The sequence below is a fragment of the Calonectris borealis genome, chromosome 20, assembly GCF_964195595.1.
Source record: "Calonectris borealis chromosome 20, bCalBor7.hap1.2, whole genome shotgun sequence".
Taxonomy (NCBI): Eukaryota; Metazoa; Chordata; class Aves; order Procellariiformes; family Procellariidae; genus Calonectris; species Calonectris borealis.
The window spans coordinates 4,777,413-4,799,107 of NC_134331.1; the positions used below are offsets into that span (position 1 = coordinate 4,777,413).

The following is a 21,695-nucleotide window of genomic DNA, read 5'->3' on the forward strand; positions in this document are numbered from 1 at the left end:
GCCGCCCCGCCCCGCGGCCGCCCCCCGCCCCGCCGCCGCCGCCGCCGCGGGGTCGGCTCCGGCTCCCCGCCGCGCTTCCCGCTCCGCCCCGCGGGGCACGGCGCCCGGATGTGGGGCCCTTCCGGGGGCGAGGCCCGCCCGCCGCCGCCCCGCCCCGCCGGGTGCCTCGCCGCCGCGGCTGCCCATGGAGGCCGAGGCCGAGGCGCGGCTCCTCTTGCAGGAGGCTCGGGAGAGCATCGAGGCGGCGCGGAGCTACCGGCGGGAGCTGGAGCAGCGGCTGCGGGGGCTGCATCAGGCGCGAAAGCAGGTGGGGAAGCAGGACGGGCGGCGCTCTCCGGAGGTGCTCGCCGCCGAGCCCGGGAGGGGGCGAGCGGCCGGGAGGCGCCCGCCCCGCCGCTCCCGCCTGCCCGGGGCTCCGCGGTTTGCCCGCACCTCCCGCCCTGCGGGGTGTCGTCAGGCGGTGGCTCGGGTCGGGACACCCCCAGAGCCTGCCCCCGCTCCCCAGCGCGGCGCCGGGCGGGGGGTGGCCGCCATCAGCGGGCCGCCCTCCGGGGCGGCAGCGGTCGGTCCCGCGCTTCTCCCCCGGCGCCGTGTTGTCCTCTGCAGCCCCCGTCTGCAGGGTGCGCGGGGAGACCTGTTAGAGCTTGGGCGGGGACGCGCGGGGAGAGAGGAGGGCGGAGGGAGCCCCGCAGGACCCGGAGCGGAGGCTGCGGTGACCCCGCTGGTTCCCTGCGCGCTTCGGGGAAGCCGGCGGGTTGGCTCTGGGTGCCCGGGAGGGAGGGCTTGGGAATGGACGAAAGCACCAGGGTGTAGAAAGGGGTGCGAGTTGAACTCTGTTACTGATCTGAGCCTGGTTCTCTGGGTTGATAGGGGGGTTTTCTCGGCAAGAAGAAAGATGTCTGAAGGAACAACGTTTTCTGAAGTAGTTGGGATGCTAAGTCTTATTTTATAGGGAGTGTCATGCCTGTCTTCATCCCCTCACATCTAAAAGATAACTGCCTAGGCGAGTTACGATCTACTTTGAGCTGAACTCTGCTCTCCCCATGCACCAAACTCCGTGGGTCACGTACTCTGTGGGTCACGTATAAGCGTTGCCAACATTCCAGGTTAGCTGGTTTTTCTGCAGGTGTGCACTGAAGCCAGAGGAGAGTTTTCATTGGGACCAGTAACCCACCCACTCTGCGCTGAAGATGCATGATAAGATATGCAAATGTGGGTAGGGAGATTGCGGAGAGCCAGTGGAGGACGGGCTTCTCTATGAAGGCATCCTCTAAATGTTTTATTTTTTGCAGACTAGAACCAATGCCTTACTATCTTTGATTCAACTCTGCAAGGGGTAAATAAATAAAAACAAAACCAAACTCAGAAAATGCTTCTGTGGTGACCTGGTTATTTTTCTGAAGCTGATGCCATTAGCATAGAAACCTGCTATAAATTTGCTAGGTTAGTGTCCTGCTACTGAGTGAATGTGGGCAATGACTGTACATTAAATTAGTCATCTTCAAAACCACAAACTACTTAAGAAAATGAATTGTTCATGACTGTCTTTAATCCAAACCTCGTCATCTCAGAGTGTTGCCTGATAACTCAAAATGCATTGAGAGGGAGCCAGTTTGCCTTTCTGCGGTGGCTGTGAGTGCTTTACCTTTCCTTTCCTTTTCCTCTCTGGGGCAAATTTCTTTGCTTGCGTGCATGTTTCTGTTTTCTCTCTTTCCATCTTCAGGACCACACGCTATTTTGTGCACAGAGAATCAGCCATGCAACACACATCCAAGAATTCCCCATGTCCAGAAGTGCTGAATGTCTTAGACTGGGATTCAGATAGCAGAAGCTTTATTGGTAGGGGACTGGTGTGATAGGAAAAGCGCCTCAGATCACTTACGTTGCATCCTTTTCTTTTGGACCAACGGCACACGATTTTCAACAAGCTTCATGCAGCTCTGTATGTTCAGGGACTTGCATTTCCTCTTCTGCGTAGCTAGTAGTATCTGTAATTCTGAGACCGCCTTGTGGCATTTGTATCTCCATGTAATGGAGGTAATGGGCTTAGAGAAGTGACTGTTCTGTCTTCCTTCGCCCCACCCCTTCACAAAGCTTAATACTTCCTTTTTTTCTCAAGCGTTGAAATAACAAGAGAAGGGAAACCGAGCTGTGTGGCAGCTGCAGAGCTTCGTGAATATTACTTGAAGAGGAAATTTATTTTACCTAACCAGAGAACTTCCTGTGCTGGTTGTCTGTACTTCTAAAGATCTAGAAATTACGTGTAAGGCTGTGTGCATGTTGCAGCATTTCATTGTGTGTGTGATTTAGAAAAGTTATTCATAGGGAGATGTTTACTTCTGACTTTTGCCTCTTTAGCTCAGGGGTGTTCGAATGCATTTTCTTCCCTAAAAGTCCGATTCAGCAAGTTTGCAAACATTTTAATAAGTGCTTGTAGAGCCTTCTGTGGTCTAGTTCTTCCAGAATCAAAACAGACTTGCTGTTCACCCTGCCCTGTAACCCCGGACCACAGACAAATCAAAGGTGGCTATTTGAAAAAAAATTTAAAAGAAAGCAGCTTGACAAGGATTTTAAAAATGCAGTGAAGTGATAGGGCCTGGAAAAGTCCTTCTAGATAGTCTTCTAAAAGCCTGATACCTTTTTCTTTCCAGTGGGGATTACCTGTATGTGATGGCAGAGTGGTTTTTGAACAGGATTACAGCAATTTTGGGGGGTGGCGGGGAGAAGACCTCCAGAGCATTCAGACTTTTCTGACAAGAAGAATTCCTTGATTGAAGTACATGTAACCCAGTTTGTATTTTGCTTAGTTAACACGCTTTTCCCCTCGTCCAGGCTAGTTTCTTTGCCTCCTTCCCTGCTGTACATGTAACTGAAAACAACTACACTAGTTTGTGACCTGCCAGTGGTCCTTTTTTTAAAGCTGACTTCACACGCAGCTTTTCACCAGCAGATGCAGATGAGGTGGTTCAGAAAAATAAAAGATGTGCATGGCCTTTGCCTTTATCCTGAATCCTTCTTTCCTGTTACCTGAATTTAGATCAGAGAAAGTGCAACATTGACCAGAGATGTACTTGAGCAACATTTTAATGATTTGAAAGGGACCCTGAAGAAGCTGTTGGATGAGCGCCTGATGTCGCTGCTGCAGGAAGTGGATGCTATAGAACAAGAGAGCATCAAACCCTTGGATGAATGCCAGAAGCTGATAGAGCACGGAGTCAGTACAGCCGATGATCTGCTCCGGGAAGGTAAGGCAGGACCTGATACTAAGTCTTAGCTCTACCTTCCAGTCTGTGTGTCTCAAAGTCCGGAATGTTCCTGTTATGATCAGCATATTTGACTCATTTTGGACTTCTCTTAAATCAAATATTAAGAAGAAGTTAAAGTTGGGTAGGTGTAGTGAAGAGCTGATCAATATTATCTCCTACAAATCCGTATTTTGATATTTCGCTCCAGTCCCAGGGTGTACATCTGTCAGTGTAGCCTCTCCGTAAGGGCAGGAAGTCGCTACTTTGGAGATGTCTCACTGCAGAGATGTCCTGCACCCCTCCACGCTAGAAAGAGGATTATGTCAGGCTACTTTGAAATAAAATACATCTTGGGTCCCATAGGAACAAAATGCCTCTGTTGGTTGAAGGAAGTTTTTTGTGTCTTAATGGAATAGCAGCTGAAGTAAACAGATGATCTTTCCTGTTAAGTTTGATTATGTTCACTGTGATGGGGAACATGAGGAATGGAATGGCCACTGTATGGGAAAAATTTCTCCAAAAAGTCTGAGGATGAGGCAGACAAAAATAGACATGTGGAATATTATTGTAAGGCCAATTTGTACCCTACGGATGCTAAATACCTAGCCAGAAAGGAATGTCACTCTTGACTGTTTTCTCCACACTGGAGAACCTACTGGGAGCATGTCTGAGCCATGAGTATGTTGGCAGTTTCCTTGCATTGTTCTCGTGTCTCAACTTTAACTTTCTTTCAACATGATCTCAGTTTTGTGAACTAAAGTGCACTGAGCAGTCTCCCACGGGTAGGAAGTGTACCAGCTTCCACTCAGACGTGAGCTTTGCGCTTTTGCTGGCTTGGTTGCTCTGTGCCTCTTGTTCACAGGAGTAGTGACAACATTTAAGAATGAATTTGTTGGGGTTTTTTTTCTAGCACCACAACCTCTGGGACAGCTGTTAGTCACCTTGTTTTTATTTTAAGTCTCAAGTTACTGAATCACAGGGTGGCGGCAAAGCTTGCGTGTTTTATATGAGTTTTTTATACTCATATATGAGTGTTTTATATGAGTTTCTATCAGATCTCATGAGAACCTGACTAGCTGTGCACTTTCTATCCCGTGGGTCACCATTCCCGCTGTAGCAGTAGAAGCATTGCTAAGTCATGTCGTCAAAATGAGCAGACGTTGCATCTGAGTCAGAAAGGAGTTAAACCTCCATGGTTATTAAATCTCCTGCTGCCAATTATGACGTGTGCTTTTCTTTAGAGATTTGTAACGTTTGTAATCCTCCATTTGGAAAAGGACTGAGCTTGCTTATGTTGTAAATTACCATAAAGTCATCAGATAGGAGAATGGAGCATACGTCTCTGTAAGCTGAAGTGTGGGATGCTACTTTATATGGAAAGCTTATGAAAACATTTCTGTTTATCTCCACGCTTTAATGCATGGATTATTTCATTCATTATGACAATAGTTACCATTTAGATTGTAGCAAACAGAACAATGGTTGAAATCATTTTTGGCTTTTAAGCTCTTGCTTTTTTATCTTCTGCTCAGTGAAGATGCTTTGCTTTTTTCTCCCTTTTTAAAGCAGGTGGAGAAAGTGATTAATAATCCTAATTTCTGGCATCTGACCCCAGTTCTGCTACTGCCTGAGACCTGAGGGAAATTATTACATGTTATGGGTGTGTCTACAGGAAGCTTTGAGAGCTTCAAAAGTTGCTACATAGGCTTTATATTGTTAACTATAATTGTATTTTCTAGCTAAGAGTCTAGCAAAAGTGCTGAGAATGCTTCATGTTTAACTGGTTGTTCGTGTCAGAACTGGTTATTCTTTGAAGCAAAGAATGCCTTTCTTGGACGTTTTCTCATTAGGAATATTTTTACCATTTGATTCCAGGAGAGAGTGCAGTCCATGGAGATGTGGGACAACAGAATGAGAAACTCTGCAGCTTTACAAAAAAAGCTTTACATATTCAGCTAGATAGGTAAGATGCTGACACGCTGAGGTGATGTGAGGCAGCGGCACACGTGCTTTTCCTGTACAGGGGATCTTTTCTCCTTTGAAACAAAAGCCTTCCGCTCCATTGCCTTAAAAGATTCATTTGAGGTGTTACTGTCCTGTTTGTTTCATAGACTTTCACTGGGGCTGGCCATCAGAGAATGGAGTAGTTTTCAACCTCCATATGTTCTGTAGGAATATAGGCTGTTTCTTTGTGAAGGATGAAACCACTTGTTGTGGAACAGCCTGTATTTCAGAGTATTTACTGAGAAACAGACAGTCTGGTTAGGGCTGAAACACAATGTTTTCCGAGTCTTTTAAGTTTGAAATGCACATGCCAATTTCTGCAGCTGTTCTCTCTTTGCAAATCTGCACAGATTCAAGTGTATGGCCGAAATATGAATTTGTAGAAGCTGGCCCCTTTCATTACAGCAAACTTTCCTTTCTCAGCTTACCAGAAGTGCCCTCCTTGGTTGACGTGCCTTGTTTGTCTGCCCAGTTGGATGACTGCCTTCTTACTATATTGAAAAATCAAATATTCAGACATGGAACTGTGGCATCTCGCCCACCTGTACAGCTAGAGGAATTTGTTGAGAAGCCTGGAGGTATTTTAGTCCGATGGTGTAAGGTAGGTAAAATACCCTGGGTGAAAATCATTCAGACTTCAGTTTTGTTGAAAGAAAATGAATAAGCCACTTTCATTCTGGATCCTCTACTGCCTTTAGAAGAGATTTTTATGGTAATGGCCTCATTTAAAGGCAAGGTAATCTAGCGATGTTGTGGTTGGCGCTGGCAGTGAACCTGTGTGTTAGACTCTTGCTGTTGGGCTCTACCTGCTCCCATCGGCAGGGAGAAGGGGCCGGCACCCTAACGCCCCTCTGCCTCACAATCTCCTTCCCTGTGTGTGGAAAAGTCAGGAGGGGCAGCTGAAAACACTGCTACCCTGCTTCCCACGCTTAAGCAAGCGCCGGGTATTGGACAAGCAGGAAACGCCTCCTTCATATACTCTTCCCACTAAACAAATAAAGAGTAGAGAGCAATCTATCTGTGATGCTGTTGTGCAAACAGGACCAAGAAATCCTGGTGTGTGTGTTTCTGACAGAGGTGATTCGCACGTAGCTGTTTGTGCTGTGGAACCGAGTGGTTGGTTTGTGTGGCAACAACAGCCGAACGCTCGGTGAGACTGGACTTCAGCGCTGGGGTGATGCTTTTGTTCCCTTTGAAGATGCTTTAGCAGACCCAGGATGAGGCTGAACCTGTTCTGTTATGCTTTTACGCCTAAACATGTTTGTCTTCTTAGGGAGATGCAGTGGATAGACGGAGAAAATATTTTAATACTGGCATTAGCTAGTAGCCTTTCTCTTCAATACACAAAAACTATTTTTGAGTAAATCACTGCTGTGCTCTGATGTGCTTTAGTTGTTGTTGAACAGCTCTACGTTCCTTGGCAGCATTAAACGAACTTTTGTTGTTCTAGCAACAGCCAGCCGTTGGTCAGCCACCTCACCTTGTAAAGGATGTGGACTCAGATTATAAAACCGTAGGCACTATTGTCACATGTGGTGATTTTCTGTGCTACAGAGGAGTTCCCTGAATTCGGTCGTGCTTGCGGGATAGTGGAGCTTTTGTGGGAAGAAAAAAAAAAAAAAATCTCTTTTGACTTAAAGATATCAAAGAATTGGAAATCGTTCCCTGGAACAGTTTATGAAGGATAACAGTGAGTTTCCCTTGCTGTTAAAAATTGGCGCTGAATTTCGTCTCCAAATTTGTCTTCAGCTTTCGGCTGAAGGGTCTTGTTATATCTCTGCAAGATTGAAAAACCTTCTGTTAAATGTTTCTTCTATAGATACTTTTAAACTGTGAGCAAATCATTCTTATACTACTTTTTGTATTAGTTGGTTCAGACACTGATTTTATTTTCTGTAAGGCATGCTTTCGGCTCTGTAATACCTTCTGACTCTGAATCGCCTTTGATGACAGCCTGCAGTACTACCCTAGTGTGTGCCGCTGCAGAGGCGAAAGGAAATAAAAGAGGGGGTCCTTTATTAATGTAATAAATATTTCCCTAGGTGGATGATGACTTCATACCACAAGATTACAGACTGCAGTATCGTAAGAGTACTGCCAGTCACTTTGAAGATGTGTATGTCGGCTCGGAGACAGAGTTCATAGTGCTGCATATCGATCCTAATGTTGATTACCAGTTCAGAGTCTGTGCCCGAGGAGATGGACGGCAAGAGTGGAGTCCGTGGAGCGTTCCTCAGATCGGCTGCACCACGCTAGTTCCCCATGGTACTGTTCCGTTGCTGTTCATCTTCATCTTAAGCCCGCGTCATCAGTGCAGACTCCTGAAGGTCTATAGCTGAATGACTTATGGAGCTGCTCTTTGTATGACGATGGGGTGTCCTTAGCTACGATGTATGTGTGTAATGTACGATAAACTATCCTTTCATCCTGCGATTTATTTATTGCTTCGTAGCGTGAGTGATAGTGAGCCTTTCCAGCAGGTAGCTCATTGCTTAGCCTTGGAAAGCATCAATGAGCCAGAAGTGAAGCACATTTTTTTCCTTGTCCCTCACCCCTACTTAAGCATTGTTTGATGACCTACAGTCACATAACAAGCTTTTATCTTGGAGAGAGAAAAACCTAAATTTTCTCTTCACTTGCAAATTTTTAAGGGCAGTGAGTCATGAAGGTTTTCCTTTGCCTACACTATGACTTCACAGGGATCGGAGCAAAGAGTGAAATTCTGGTGAACCCTGTGAGCTGGGAAATATTTTTTGTAATTGCAAATGATTTGAAAAAGAAATCCCTCCACCAGAAGAAGACAAAACCAGCCCCTGTTCTTAACGTAGCTTAAGCTTCATATAAGGTAAACTGAGCAGACATTGCGACTGACTTTATTTTGCTGGTCTGGTTGAGGTTCACGCTGCTTTTTTTTTTTCTTTGAAGAATGGACAGCTGGTTTGGAGGGTTACAGCTTGAGCAGTCGAAGAAACATAGCACTTCGAAATGATTCTCAGTCATGCGGTGTGCTCTACTCCAAAGCTCCTACTTATTTCTGTGGGCAAACATTAACATTCAGGCAAGTACTTTCTGGGTAGCTGTTGTCTGGTGCCTCTCCTGGGAACCAAGCTTCCTTCTCTGGTCCGTTACATTTGAACTGTACATAAACCTGAGTCATGATGCGTGTTTGAGTTTTACATCAGCTCAGCCCCAGTCAAGGTAGCGTGTCTGTGTGAAGTCTGAACTCCTTTCTCTTTACTTCCACTTCCTGGCTCTTTAGGAAAACACCTGATGTTTTTGTAGGACCTGCATCTATCTAAAACAGGCAAGTGAACTCCTGAGGGATGGTAAAATACAGTCCATGCTGAGCAAATCTGTGGAATGTTGAACTTCCTAAGTTTTGTAGCAGGTGTTACCGGCTGGTCAGAAGTCAGAGGAGGCTCGCCATTCATTCTTTTTAACCTTGGGTCAGTGGGATTTTTCCTTCCCAGACTGTGCACGTGCTTTGATGACTTTGGACGTGAAAACATTGTATGTGCTGCTGGGACAGGTACGGATGGCAGTCTGGCACTGATGTCTTCAACGTCTGAGATAATTAGTGGTGGTCAGACTACTGCTTGAAACTGGCATTAGAAACTCTTGAGTGGAGCAGGGATCTTGGGAAATCGAAGCTTTTCATTTGAGACAGAATGCAATTAAAAACCTTGGCAGCTTTGCTGCCTGTAGTCCTATCCCTGAGAGGAGGAGCGTCCTTGTGGATATGTCAGTTGTAATTACAGACCTCAGAGACTCTGAAGCTTTATTCCATCTTTCCCTGGTTAAATAAAACTACTTGCTGTACAGTAGGCAACCCCTAAAGGCAATTTAAGGGCGTTGTTCATGATATTTTTGTAACTTATTCCATGGTGTTTAATTTCTCCCTTCCTGATAATGAATTATCTTAACTTTAGATGGTTGTAGTATGAGGATGTATTCTGTTGCCCTGTCTGAGATGGGGTAAAAAGATCTAAAGCTTTCATTTGAAATCTGTTGCTAGATTTAACATCTCTTGGCTCAGAAATGCCTGTGAAATTAAAGGCAGAACTTTGAGGTTTCCCTTGGTTCTCTTTCAGGCCAATGTCTTTTATCTTTTTTTATTGGTAACACATGAAAATCTTTTGCTTTACATTTTGGTAATGTGGACTCCTCTCCAAGAGGAGATTGTTTCAGGATGGCAGAGCACTAACAAGCACATGTCCACAAGAACCGTAATGACACAAATCTTAAGATTGAAGACAACCTCAAAAATCGGTTGTATTCCTCTTCCAAGGTCCAAGAGTAGCTTCTTGTTTGAAAGTGTGTGGGATTTTCCCGAGCAGGGAGATGTAGTACTTGGCGCTTGGCTTCCTCCATCTGTTGAAACAAACGTGTATTCACAAGGGGATAAGCGGCTTGCAGAGCAAACCAAAGAAGCGAGGTTCACGTTACAGATGTTTGTGAAGCAGCTTTGTATTCTTCTTGTGCGTTCTGGACACAGGCATACCTCGTCAGTGAAAAGTGAAGCTGTGATAAACGCAATGCTTCGTATCTGCTTTTCAAAGAGATACTGCTTTAGTTACCCTCTGAGGTGAGGCATGGGGACAAGTTGTAGGAAAACATCATCGCTTTAAGTCAAGACTCATCCTGTTTCTTTGCAGCCTTCAGGGAGCTGTCCTTAGGAAAGGGAACCTTTCTCCGCAGTGACCTGCTCGGCAGCTGTCTCTAAAGCTTTTGCTTGCAGTGGGGAGCCGCAGTCAGTCTGGCCAGGCTGGTGATTTGGGATCATCCAGCAGTCGCCCTATGAAGATCATGGTGACTTTGTCAGGAACCCACCAGAACTCTACTGACAGCTATTGAAAGGAAGCGCATGTGATCACCCACAGATTTACTTCTCTGTGCTCTGAGACAAACAGAAACTGGTGGTGGTTGAACTGGTTCAGTGTCTGTATGCTCAGTGACAGAGGCTCTGCAGCACTGGAAGTGGTGAGAAGGGATTCGAACCGTGTCCCACTGAGCGCTGTTCCTACCACGTGTTCTGTGGGCTTTCTAAAATTTTAAGTCCCAGGGATCATAGAGGCTGGAGAATAACTTTGTTAATGTGACGGGAAAAATCAGCCTAGTAAAGCGAAGCTTAGGAGATTGTGCAGTGATGCTCTGTACTGTACTTGGGCTCTTTGTCTTTGGCTGGTTATTAAGTGCTGAAAAACCGAAACCTAGCAAGGAAAGGAACGCTGATCTACACCAGATCCCGGTCCTCTTCCCTGGGCGTGCGAGAGGAGGAAAGCCACTGCAGAATTATAGGTTGGCTGTTGTCTTGGGCACTGGGGTTGTGCTTCCTCGTTAGGGCGTAAGGAAGGTTTGGCTCTTTCCTACGGCGCGTTAGCGTGCAGCCCGGTCAGCCCTCTTGGAGTGAGGGCAGCGGTGTAGGGAGAGTGGCCCTGATGCTGGAGAGCCTGGTGTGATGGATACAGAAGTGCACGATGAAAAACGTGGCCTCAGCCCAGTGGATGCCACTGACGGCGCTGAACCTAACGCTGGTCCTAGACTGACTCCGGTGCAAACGCTCCCGCTCTGGCTGTACCATCGCTCCTCCCTCAGGGTATTCGTTGTCCTCTTACTCGTTTGGTGTTTTTTTCTTCCTGCTGCTGCTGGTCCAGGTTACCTTGACAGTGCTCTGCAAAAAAGGGTCTATATAAATGAGCAAGTAAGCGTGGATACAGATTGACATGATAGAATTCCTACTTTTTAATGGGTTTATAATTATGCATTTTTGGTCATTCTTGTGAAACACTTCTTGTACAAACACTTATTTCCAATGCAAAGCTCAAGAAAGGCTCCCTTAACTAGGGATGGAATTATGTTACCTACGCAGAAAGGCTTTACCCCTCAAGTTTACAGATAAATAGCTGTTTATAAAGCTTCACCAGTAACTCAGGCAGAGTTTAAAGTCTAAAGTAGAGTACCAAAATGGATTTGAAATCTCACTTAAAGTTGTTTTGGGAAAACGCTGTGGATCGCTTCCAAATTAAAAGCTTCTTGGATACTTAGATTTTTTTTTTTTTTTTTTTTTTTTTGCTTTGCTTTACAGTACAAGGCTTTTGCTATCTTAGTGACGTTCCCAGGGGACTGAGAAACCTAATGGAGTGCAAAAGTAAAACATGGTTCCAATTTTATCTTCCCTGTTTGTCTTGAAAGAGTTAACCCGTTGGGTGCCAGTTTACTGCCCAGTTTAATTTCTAGTTCGTAAAAGCTTGTGCTGAAGTTTTTCTGTTGTTTGGCGACAACCAAGTATCAGTGCTGCTCTTTCCCTCAAGCTGTAATGAAAATAACCGCTGTTTCACTTTCTAGAAAAGATCATCTGCGTTTCCTGGGTCACGCAGGCTCTCTCTAAAGTATGATTTAGCACCTTTGAGAGATGGCAGTACAAGAGAAGGGACTCAAATACAGAAGAGCCCTTCGGTCTCTGTACAAACTGTGCAGCCTCACTCAGCTGCTAGAGCCCGAAGGGAACTGCATCCCAGGTCGTTTGCACAACTTGTTTGCTTTTTTTCGGAGATTCTTTCCCAGGACCTAAATGCAACGGAGCAGAAGCCAGACTTTAATGCTCTTCTAGGAATTGTTTTTAATATCCATTTGCACCAAGCTGGTTTATTAAAAACAAACAAACACCCCCCCCCCCCCCCCCCCAAGCCCCACAACCCACCACCACTAAAACACATCAGCCTTCCACCCCCACCCCTTCACAGCAGAATATAGCAGGGCTCAAAAAACCCCTGGTTTAGTTATGCTTATTAAATACTTGCTGAAACTACAGCCGTCTTGCCATAATACCTGATGTTGATCAGTAATCTGGTATAGATGATTATAGTTTTGCACATATTGGTTGTTTCAGACAACTGGAAATAATTTCAAAAGACTCTAAGCTGTGACAGTGGAGAATTCTATTAAATAGCAATGAAAGTTTGCAGGAAGCAGATTTATGTTTTGTACAGATTAATAGTCAGAGGATTGGTCAGCGGAGCTGTTGGGAAAGCTGGTAGGACTTCTGGTCATTCAACAGCCATCTCCCCAAAAGGTTGGATGAATTTGTTGAAGGCCCTCGAGCACAGTACAGAGGTCTGGTATGGCAGGGTATTGCTGTCTGGATTTCATTGTATGTTTTGATTTAGAGCTTCAGGGTTTGACTTAACTTTTTGCTTGGTAGAATTGAAACCGTGGGACAGCCAGACAGACGAGACAGCCTAGGAGTGTGTGTGGAGCAGCAGAACGGCTATGATTCTTTGCAGCGGGATAAAGCTGTGTGCATTAGCACAAACGGTGAGTCTGAATCACATAATTGAAGAATGTGATCCTTTTTTTTTTCTTTCCCAAAACCCATAGACCCTGGTTCTTTGTATCCCATATGAGCAACTTCATGCACCTTTTATGTACACACTGCTTGTGCAGTTAAAATCTTTGGTGAGATCATGGATCTCCTTTTCCCGCTTGCAGTTATTGCAGCCTGTTTGATGTGACAAAAAGGAACGTGGCAGGGTTGCTTTCCATTTCTATTTGCCTGCAAAAAAATAGGGAGACATAGTATTGCATGTTAGTATGTACAGAGAGTGAGAAATAACGTTTGGGATCTTGACTTGTTTCAGGGGCAGTATTTGTAAATGGAAAAGAGATGACAAACCAACTGCCTGCTGTTACCTCTGGATCGACTGTGACGTTTGACATGGAAGTTGTGCAGTTAGGGCCTTCCAGCAACGAGGGAGGAAACTTCAAGCTTCGTGTAACCATAAGCTCTAACAACAGAGAAGTGGTCTTTGACTGGGTACTGGATCAATGCTGCGTCTCTTTGTATTTTGGATGTTCATTTTCATACCCAGGCTGGAAAGTTTTGGTGTTTTAGCAGTGAGTGAAGGGATTTTTGTTCTTGCTCTAAAGTGTAATGTTAAAGCCTGGGTTTCCAGCTGTTTGACATCAGCAATCTGTTAACAAAAACCTGTCTTTATACTACTTGAACTCCACTATATTGTACTTCCTACTGGATTCATTTAAAAAAATAATTGTGAAACATTGGATTTATTACTCTGGAAAAAGTTAGGAACAGGCATTTGCGTAGGCAGATTAATTTAAGCAGTCCATAAGACCTTTCCCTTTTTTCCTCCAGACTTGATTTTTGTCAGTATTTCATTGTACTCTAGTCTCAGGGTACGTGTGTTGTGTGGAATTAACTTTGCTTAATGCTGCTGTTCTGTGAAATAAGCCTGTAAACGTTTAGGGGTAGAAGGGTGGTAATGGACCAAAGTTTTATTTATACCACTCAAAAAGAGCAGAGTATTTAGAGCAGTGATATCCTGCTATGCTTCCTTGTACACAATGCTGCCTTAATAGTATGAATGGATAGCGGGTTCTGCACGCAACAGCAATTTCTTCTATGCACGGTACTGTTCATTCCTCCAGAGCAAGGATGTCTGAGCCATAACGTCTGTTGAAGTATGTAGCCAGTCTGTTACTGTCTCACTTAAGTGCCTTATTTCCAGCTATTTCTTGAACTGTTTTCTGCGTTGTCACTTGGAATATATTTTCTAGAGTAGTTGCATGGTGATGCTTACATCAACTTAACGCGGATGCTTGTCTCAGACTAGACCAATACCTAGAGTAGGACCGTTACCCTTATCTGCTCTGAATGCCTTCCCTAGTTATAATTTACCGAGTAGCCTATGTCAGAGCAAGTCTTAGTGATTTAGTCCTTAGGCGTGACATGCAGGTGGCAGCCGTGATTCCTCACAGAGCCCTTCTAAGACTTAGAGACAACCTTCTTTCTATTGTCCAACAACAGAGACAAGGGAAGTGCTGTTCTGATGTGCAGGATTCCTGGAAATCCCAGATAGCTACCTGGGAACACCTTGCATTCACGTGCAATAGTGCAGGTTTACGGTCCGAGCGCTGGGGATGGACTGGGCCACCCAAGCGAGCTGGGACTGCTGCTGGAGCTCCACCTTGGGAGATAATGGAGATGGGCTTTGGGTATGGGCTTAAGGCAGACCCCGCTGGCCCAGATTTAACCTGTGGCAGTCAAAATGGAGCAGATGGTGGTAGTTTAGCTCTCCTCCATGTAGTAGGATGGGATAAGAAGTTATTAGCAATTGACTTTGAATTCAGAAGTTACATAAAGTTACCACTATTTCCCCTAAGGAGCAACCAAGATTTAGGATGAGCCTATTCCTGGTCAAAAGATTGCAGTACTACTGGATGTAAAGAATATTTTAAAGTAATGCTCAGTGAGGGCCTTAAAAGGGACCTTCTTACCTCAAGTTCAATTAAAATTAAATATATTTTAGCATGTTAGAATAGCAATATTTTTATAAAACCTAGACAATCATTCTGCCCTTTTTCCTTCAGTGTCAACATGCTACGTTAGCCCTCTATGCTAGGATAAAAAGCTTCATTTACATCAGATTAATATCCCCCATACTCACATAGTCAGTACAAAACAGACATCAGTCACCTGCCTGCATTTTTTTCCCCAGGCATCTGTGGTAGGGGTACATGAACTTCAGAAGAGGAGAATGACGGTTGATATTTATACCATTTACAAGAAAAAAAAATTGTGAGTAGATTCAGATGGATGCAAAGAACTTGCACATGGTAGAGTTAGGTTGGGATTTACTGTAAGACATGAAGTGAGGAAGACTGGACACCTGCAGGTAAAATAATCCAGTGTTAGCAACAAAAAGCTTGCAGGATTCTGGTTTTCAGGCTTAACTATTTCACTGTTAGGGAGTAAGAGAATACTAGCTTATCCTGTACTTTCAGCGTTCCTTTGAATTATCCTGTGAAGAGTATTTTCAATACTTTTAAAATATGGTTCTTTTCTTACAGCCAGGAGGGTTCGGTAGATGATCCAACAGTATCAGTCCTGTTTAGAGAGGCTCAGGCTGGCACTGCAGCTAACAGCCCCCTTAAATCTTGCTCCACTTAGTAGTGCTGGTAAATGTACTTACACACTTCAGGTGTCAGGTACTAGTTGTAACTTAGTACTTTTACTATATGGAAACTAAAATTGTGAATATCTACACTTCTGAGGTACCGATGGGTCAGGTACCTTTTCATCTGCTTTTGGAGGGGCTAGTCAGACTATTGATTCTGCAGGATATTTACTTGCATATTAGAAAAGAAAGCTTAAGCCTTGAATTCAGGTACTTGCAGAGATGGTAATGCCGTGTCAGTTTGTTCCGAATATACATACGAAGCAGCTGAAGATGACTGTGAAGGGCCGCAGGAGGCCCCTACCGCTCCCTTGAGAGCTGAGAATGGCAATAGAAGAAACAGCTTTTTCTGACTTCAGTCTTTAGCTGTATGTTGAACAAGGGCAGCTTGCCAATGTTGGGTTGGTTTTTTGGTGTCATTTTGTTGTGTTTTTTTTTAACTTGGCATAAGCCTAGCTGTCCAAATTGCAAATTAGGTACTGTTCAGCCACCTCTTAAACCTGGGAGGGGTGAAGAGTCTCAGGGCAAGAGACCCGAGTAATAAAGTAACGAAGTATGCAAAGAATCAGAAGAGGCTTGAATTAAAAAGGTTGAAATTCTGTTCTTCCACAGCAGAGTTCAGCTAGATAGAAAACTTGACACTTCTTTATAATTTTTCACCTCTAGCTATTGGAGCCTTGCAAGCAACAGTGTGTTAACTGCTTATGAAATCCAATCCTGAAAGTTATTTTCTTAAGCTAGTACATTCACTTACCTCAACTAAGACTTAGGTGTCAAGTGAAATTTGACTTTTTTAAAATAAAGTTTTATCCCTCAACTGTGTATGGTCTAGTAAATTATTTATTGGGGCATAAAGATGAGCATCAATGCATTCTTCTAACAAGAATATAAAAATGTATTCTGTAGCACTGCAGCTATCTTTAAGAGCTTCTCCCCCCTCCCCCGCTTTTTTTTTTTATTTTCATCTTCGTTTTTTTTTCAGGTTTCTCACTTATGCACTTACTTTTATTTCCCGCTGAAGTTCAGACCTTAACTGGTATCTCTTGCAGAAATAAAAATTTTCCTCCTTTTTAAAAAATCACTTACAGATCTGTAAACTACTTTCCTCAATATTCCATCACAGCTAATTTGTCTTTATTTTACTATTCCCAGCTCCTTACAGTTGCATTAAATGGTGCAACTCTTACACAGTTGTTTTTGACCACCATTATTGAGCAAGAAGCGGAGATACTTAATCCCCTTCAAATATAGTCCACGTTGAACTAACACACAGCTTGACTTTATTCCCTTAGTTCTGCTTTACCTGCAGCCTGTTCCATTTCCTTGGTCTCTTTTAAAGGAAAAAGAACTTGTGAAACGAGTAAATAAGGTTACTGACATGGTAGCTTTCTCTCATAAATACACCATTCATATGAAGAACCTTCCTCATGATAAAATGCTGAGTCTATCTCCTAAAGAGTGCATCTTCAGTCTCAAATCAACCAACTCAAGAACAGCAGAAACCAGAGTCACGGAAGGAAGGCTTACCTACGTCATTCAAAGCTCTTGTTTTCTCAGTTGTGAAACCACGCGGTATCAGATTTATAACCAGGATCCGGTCCAACAGGAACACCTTCATTCAAGCACTGGTTGATGATGGCACCAAACTGTTCTGTGAATTAAGAAATACTTAACTTTGAACAATATTGTCAAAATTGTCCTCACAGAATGGCTCCCGCATTCTCAAAGGTAAAATCAAATTGCTGGTTTGGAGTGGGTTGTATGGGTCGGGGGTTTTGTTCTGGTGATTAGTGAAGTAATCAGAACAGTTCAAATTATTTGCAACTGCTTCATTCCAGGCAGTGAATCTTTACCCCATGCCCCAAAAATTCAAGAACTACATTCAAGACACAGTCAAAGCAACGTACACTTAAGGTTAACAACTTAAATGCATCTAATAATTTTGAATATAGTATTTAATGCACTGAATTAAATATTCAAGTCATATGTTAGGTTCCAGCTTGGGGTTCACCAAATACAAAACATCATGAAAATCTGCCATGAACTTATTAAAGGCTAGATTAGAAGAACCTTGCCAATTTTAGAGACAAAAGCACACCGGACAACTGCAGTCTGAAGTCACGTTTACAGAATCTATCTGTCATATCCTGTATTTCAGTATCTGAATTATTTTTACATGGAAAAAGGTTTTCAGTGTCTGTTATTCAACAGTCACTATTCGGCCAAGCAGTGCAATTCCTCACTCCTTTTGTTCTGTAGTACCTGGAGTATCCATACTTCACAGCCCCAGAGAAGCACTATTTTAAACCGATACCAATTTAAACTTTGCTCCAAATAAACTAAGTATCTTGTAAAACCTGTTTGAAACATTAACCACTTGCATGTAAAAAATGCACAAGTCTTATTTTTATAACTGACACATCACGAGTGAGGTTTCATTTTCAGTTATATAAATTGCATTTCTAAACAGTAATACACAACTTACAGACAGATCTCAAGTATTCAGTTCTACCCCCTAGAAAGAACGAAAGTCTTTATAATCTAGCTAAAAACCTGGTAATTTATGGAGACACCTTAAATATAACAAAAAGGCTGGACATAAACTTAGCTACCTTTGTAACAACCTGGCAAAGGAAGAACACGTATCCAAATTCTACAAGACATGCAGAAGAGAAAGTTTATACAAGGTACCGCTTGTGGCCTTCCTGCATGCACACAAAATGACTGGACAACCATCATGGCAGATTTTGTATTACTGAACTTTATGTACAAAAGCCGATTTCAAATAAAACATTTTAATGTAAAAACAATGGTTCATTTAAACAACTGAACTTGGTTTGGTTTTTGTTTTTGTTTGGGGTTTTGTTTTGTTTTACATCTACTGTACCATTCAAATTCTTTTTAACCAGCTTACATGATATCTTCAAAATCTATTAAAGGTACATATAGAAAAGGCATCTTTATAAATAGAAAACAAAGGGATTTTTTCAGCTTTTATTATAAATTGACATGACATACAAAGTTTACTGGACAGAAGTAATTTCATTACTATTTTTGGGGGGATCACCAACTTTTTGTGCAAACAATGCTAGCCTTCTTTTAAGCATTAAGAGCATAACTGCTTAAGAAATGACATAAGCAATAATTCTAGAACTACATCTCCCCTAAAATAATCTATTTTTTACATATGTGCACAGCTTTAGCAAATTAAAGCCAGAGAGAAATGCTTGATGTACTATCCAGAGGCATAATTAGAGTTTGCTAAAACTCAGAGAGCTGGCAAATTCAAGAAGTTTGTAATGAAAGCTGCAGTTTCCCTCTTTCCTATTTTGTACACAAAATCAGTGACTAAGAACTTAATACTGGATGACAAATCACATCCACACCATTAGTTAAATAGTCTCACAGTTAAACACATCTTAAGGACCATCAAAATCAGTATTTACATTTTATAAATTTCTGAAGACACCATTAGAAAGCTTATATACCCCTTAAACAAATAGGGAACTGCATCTCATGGTGATGGAATGAAATAAAAAATTAAAAATACCTGTATTTACAGCAGCATTGTTCCTTTATAAATAAAGAATATGAAAAATGCAATATTTTAAGGATAATAAAAAATTGAGGTGATGTCACTCAACCACAGTGCTTGCTGGAATAAACCCTTCGGTGCTGATACTGTACCAGTAGTGAAACCACTTTCCATTGGAAAAAATCTGTAAACGTATGCATAAAATGTGTTAACAGCAGTGCAAAACTGCTCAAATATAGTTTAGTCAGCATCTTAGTATCTGTATTGAATACAATACATCACAGAATACTTGCATAAGAAGTGCAACACATTTTCTGGTCCAATTTTACAGTGCATTTTTCCCTCAAGAGTGGCATCTCGAAAGCCAAAGCTAAACCTATGGCCTGGACTTGCAGTCTGTACTCAGGCAAAACAGCAGGCATAAACTTCAAAAGAAGTTAATCGACGTAATGCCTACATACTGACTATAGACTCTCGGCTTTAGCATGGCACACTATGATGCGGAACCCCAGTAAAAAGGTTTTACATCAAATAGTTTGTGTAGCTGTGTAAATGTGTAATAAAAATATAAAGGAGCTAATGTTCAAGTTTAAAATGGTACACTGGGTGATCAATACATCAGAATTATCCACGAAAACCAAACTGCTGGTAACCTCAAAAAGCCAAGGTGGTACTTGACTGTGTCTGTAACATGAAAAGCCAAGATCTTTCCAAACAGGCACAAGACAAAGGAAGTGCTAAGTTCGCCAACTTTGATAATTTTCGTGTAAAAAAAATTAATTTGTAATTTATGATCGACTAATAAATGATTTCAAATACAAGGATCAAGGTTAAACTTTAAATAGTGAGACGTTATTTTCACAAAAAGCTACCTGGAGAATTTCTAAATAAGAAAAGCAGAAACTGTATCCCAATCCCCTTTCCCCAATGTTTCACAACTTCATGGTAGGAAAAACAGCCAGATACAGATGCAAAAATCTTAATATAAAAACGGTTTTACATATACTTAAATTATGTAAATTCCATAAAGTTCTTAAGACACTAATTACTAAAATTACAAAAAGATTTTCATATTGCTCTTCATGCTCAAACTCTTAGAATATTGTCATTACATCACCAAAACCGATATACATGTAGTACTTGCATAATTAACTGAATAAGAAACCCTGTTAAAACAATATCCTTGTTGAAATCATTTATTTCCATCCAGCAGTGCCTGTTTGGAATCTCTGTATTTTTGTGTGTAATTCTTTATAGAGCTCATGCACCCTAGAATGTCACTTCAATGCTTGTCCGTTGAATGGCATTTGACTTTTGATTTCAGAGCTTTTGTTTCTTGCTCTGTTTTGTGACACCTGAGATGCTATCCATTTCTGAAATTCTCTCTCTCATATTATTTTCACTATATCCATTTGTTGTCCCACTTTGTTCCTCAGAAGATTCCTCATCCGTTGGGGAGGCTGATTCTCCTTTCTCTAATTTCTGCTGCATCTCTCGGAGCCTGGCAACAGCTTTGTCTATTGACATTATGCTGATGAGGTTAAAGTCATGCATGCTGACCAGATGTAGCATAAAGTTTCGACACAAGTTCTTCTTAATTATTTTTTGTCCGTAATTTTCAACAAACAGCATACAGGCATGATTCATTTGATTGTCAGCAATAAACCTGTCAAATTAGAAAGCCATCATTATGCAAGTAGAACATTTTCAAAAACAAAAAGATACCCTATCACATGGTTTATCAATGTAACTACACAGACCATCTATTACACAGTCTCAACATCTGCAATGTTTTTTCTTTTCAAAGCCTTAGGGCTACTAAGCATGAGAACGTTTTTTAAAAACTTAAACAGTCACAAGCTTGTTACCAAATTATCCTTCAGTGATCCTTTCCTAAACAACTGAGCTAACTGAATTTTAAGTGCAATTAAAATTGCAATACAAAATGGTCAACCAAATCTATACCATAATTTATTTGTATCAAAACTAAGTTTATAGTAACATACCCGTGCTTCATAACATGAAGATTCCATAATTTCATCACTTCTTTCTCTCCTTCGTTAACATCAGAAAATTCTTCAATTTGCTGGAGAGATAAAGAATTGGGAGAAAGGACAGGAGAAGAAACAAACACGCACATCAGAACTGCATGTCTGCTGACAAGTAGTGAAAGCACACCTAAAATTCAACTTATGCTACCTATACACCACAGAAATAACTACTGCTGAAAATTCAGGCACTGCAGTCTAAAAGGTCGGAAAAAAGTTGTATCATGTAGAGACATGTAATTTATCATGTGATGATAAATTACTTCCGTATTATATACACACACCACTGTGTACTCCTGTGGTACCAGCATCTCATCTTTGAGGGAAAAAAACAGCCAAGAATGAAAACTTGTTAGGACCCAGGTGGACTGAGGTAGCTTTGCAGAGACATACTTAAAAATACAAACACTCATTCCATGAATTTCTATCATTAGTGTCTCAGCATCACAAAATTTTCTACTTACTCTTAAAGTAAATGCATCATTTTCAAAATATATGCCCTGTTTGTTCCCTACAACAACTGCAGACCATCTTTTAAAAACCACAATCCATTTAAAATAATTTGTATAAATGGAATAATTACAGTAATGGTTTTCTCCCGTAGCCATTCAGGGTCCTTTTCATCCTCACTGTCTACTTCCATTTCTTGAGGACGGAGAGGTAAACATGTGTCGCTGTGGAAATATAGCCGATTGTGCCCGCTGCTGTATGTTCGCTGCTGTTCTACTTCTCCATCTTCAGATTCAAGAAATTCTGACATACTTGCTTTCGTACGCTTCGGCCTAGCAAGGAAAAAAAAGTAACTGCTTTCAACCATCATATCAAATATGCAAATACTAAGAACCATAATTGATTAACACAAATTATTCTTTTAAGCTCTAGCTTTCAA

General features: G+C 42.2%; 2 protein-coding genes across 2 annotated transcripts in view; one reads left to right on the forward strand and one right to left on the reverse strand.

Annotated features, from left to right (window-relative positions):
- The first annotated feature begins 125 nt into the window (after positions 1-125).
- CRLF3 (cytokine receptor like factor 3) lies at positions 126-16,040 on the forward strand. Its single transcript, XM_075169580.1, has 8 exons — positions 126-307; positions 3,038-3,245; positions 5,121-5,208; positions 5,673-5,850; positions 7,292-7,514; positions 8,175-8,307; positions 12,451-12,563; positions 12,887-16,040. Exons 1-8 carry the CDS (start codon positions 185-187, stop codon positions 13,138-13,140), a joined length of 1,320 nt encoding a protein of 439 aa, XP_075025681.1. The 5' UTR covers positions 126-184; the 3' UTR covers positions 13,141-16,040.
- The window catches only part of SUZ12 (SUZ12 polycomb repressive complex 2 subunit), a 34,396-nt gene continuing 28,735 nt past the window's right edge, over positions 16,035-21,695 (reverse strand). The window contains 3 exon segments of the mRNA XM_075169572.1: positions 16,035-20,424; positions 20,765-20,844; positions 21,390-21,588. Of these exon segments, the coding sequence (XP_075025673.1) occupies positions 20,079-20,424; positions 20,765-20,844; positions 21,390-21,588 (625 nt within the window). The 3' untranslated portion in view covers positions 16,035-20,078.

What these genes read in the sequence shown, in the direction of transcription:
- CRLF3 (XM_075169580.1), top strand. Translation starts at nt 185, where the DNA reads ATGGAGGCCGAGGCCGAGGCGCGGCTCCTCTTGCAGGAGGCTCGGGAG. An exon ending in TTTTAGTCCGATGGTGTAAG is followed by an intron (nt 5,851 to 7,291) that starts GTAGGTAAAATA and finishes ATATTTCCCTAG; the next exon opens with GTGGATGATGACTTCATACC. An exon ending in CACCACGCTAGTTCCCCATG is followed by an intron (nt 7,515 to 8,174) that starts GTACTGTTCCGT and finishes TTTTCTTTGAAG; the next exon opens with AATGGACAGCTGGTTTGGAG.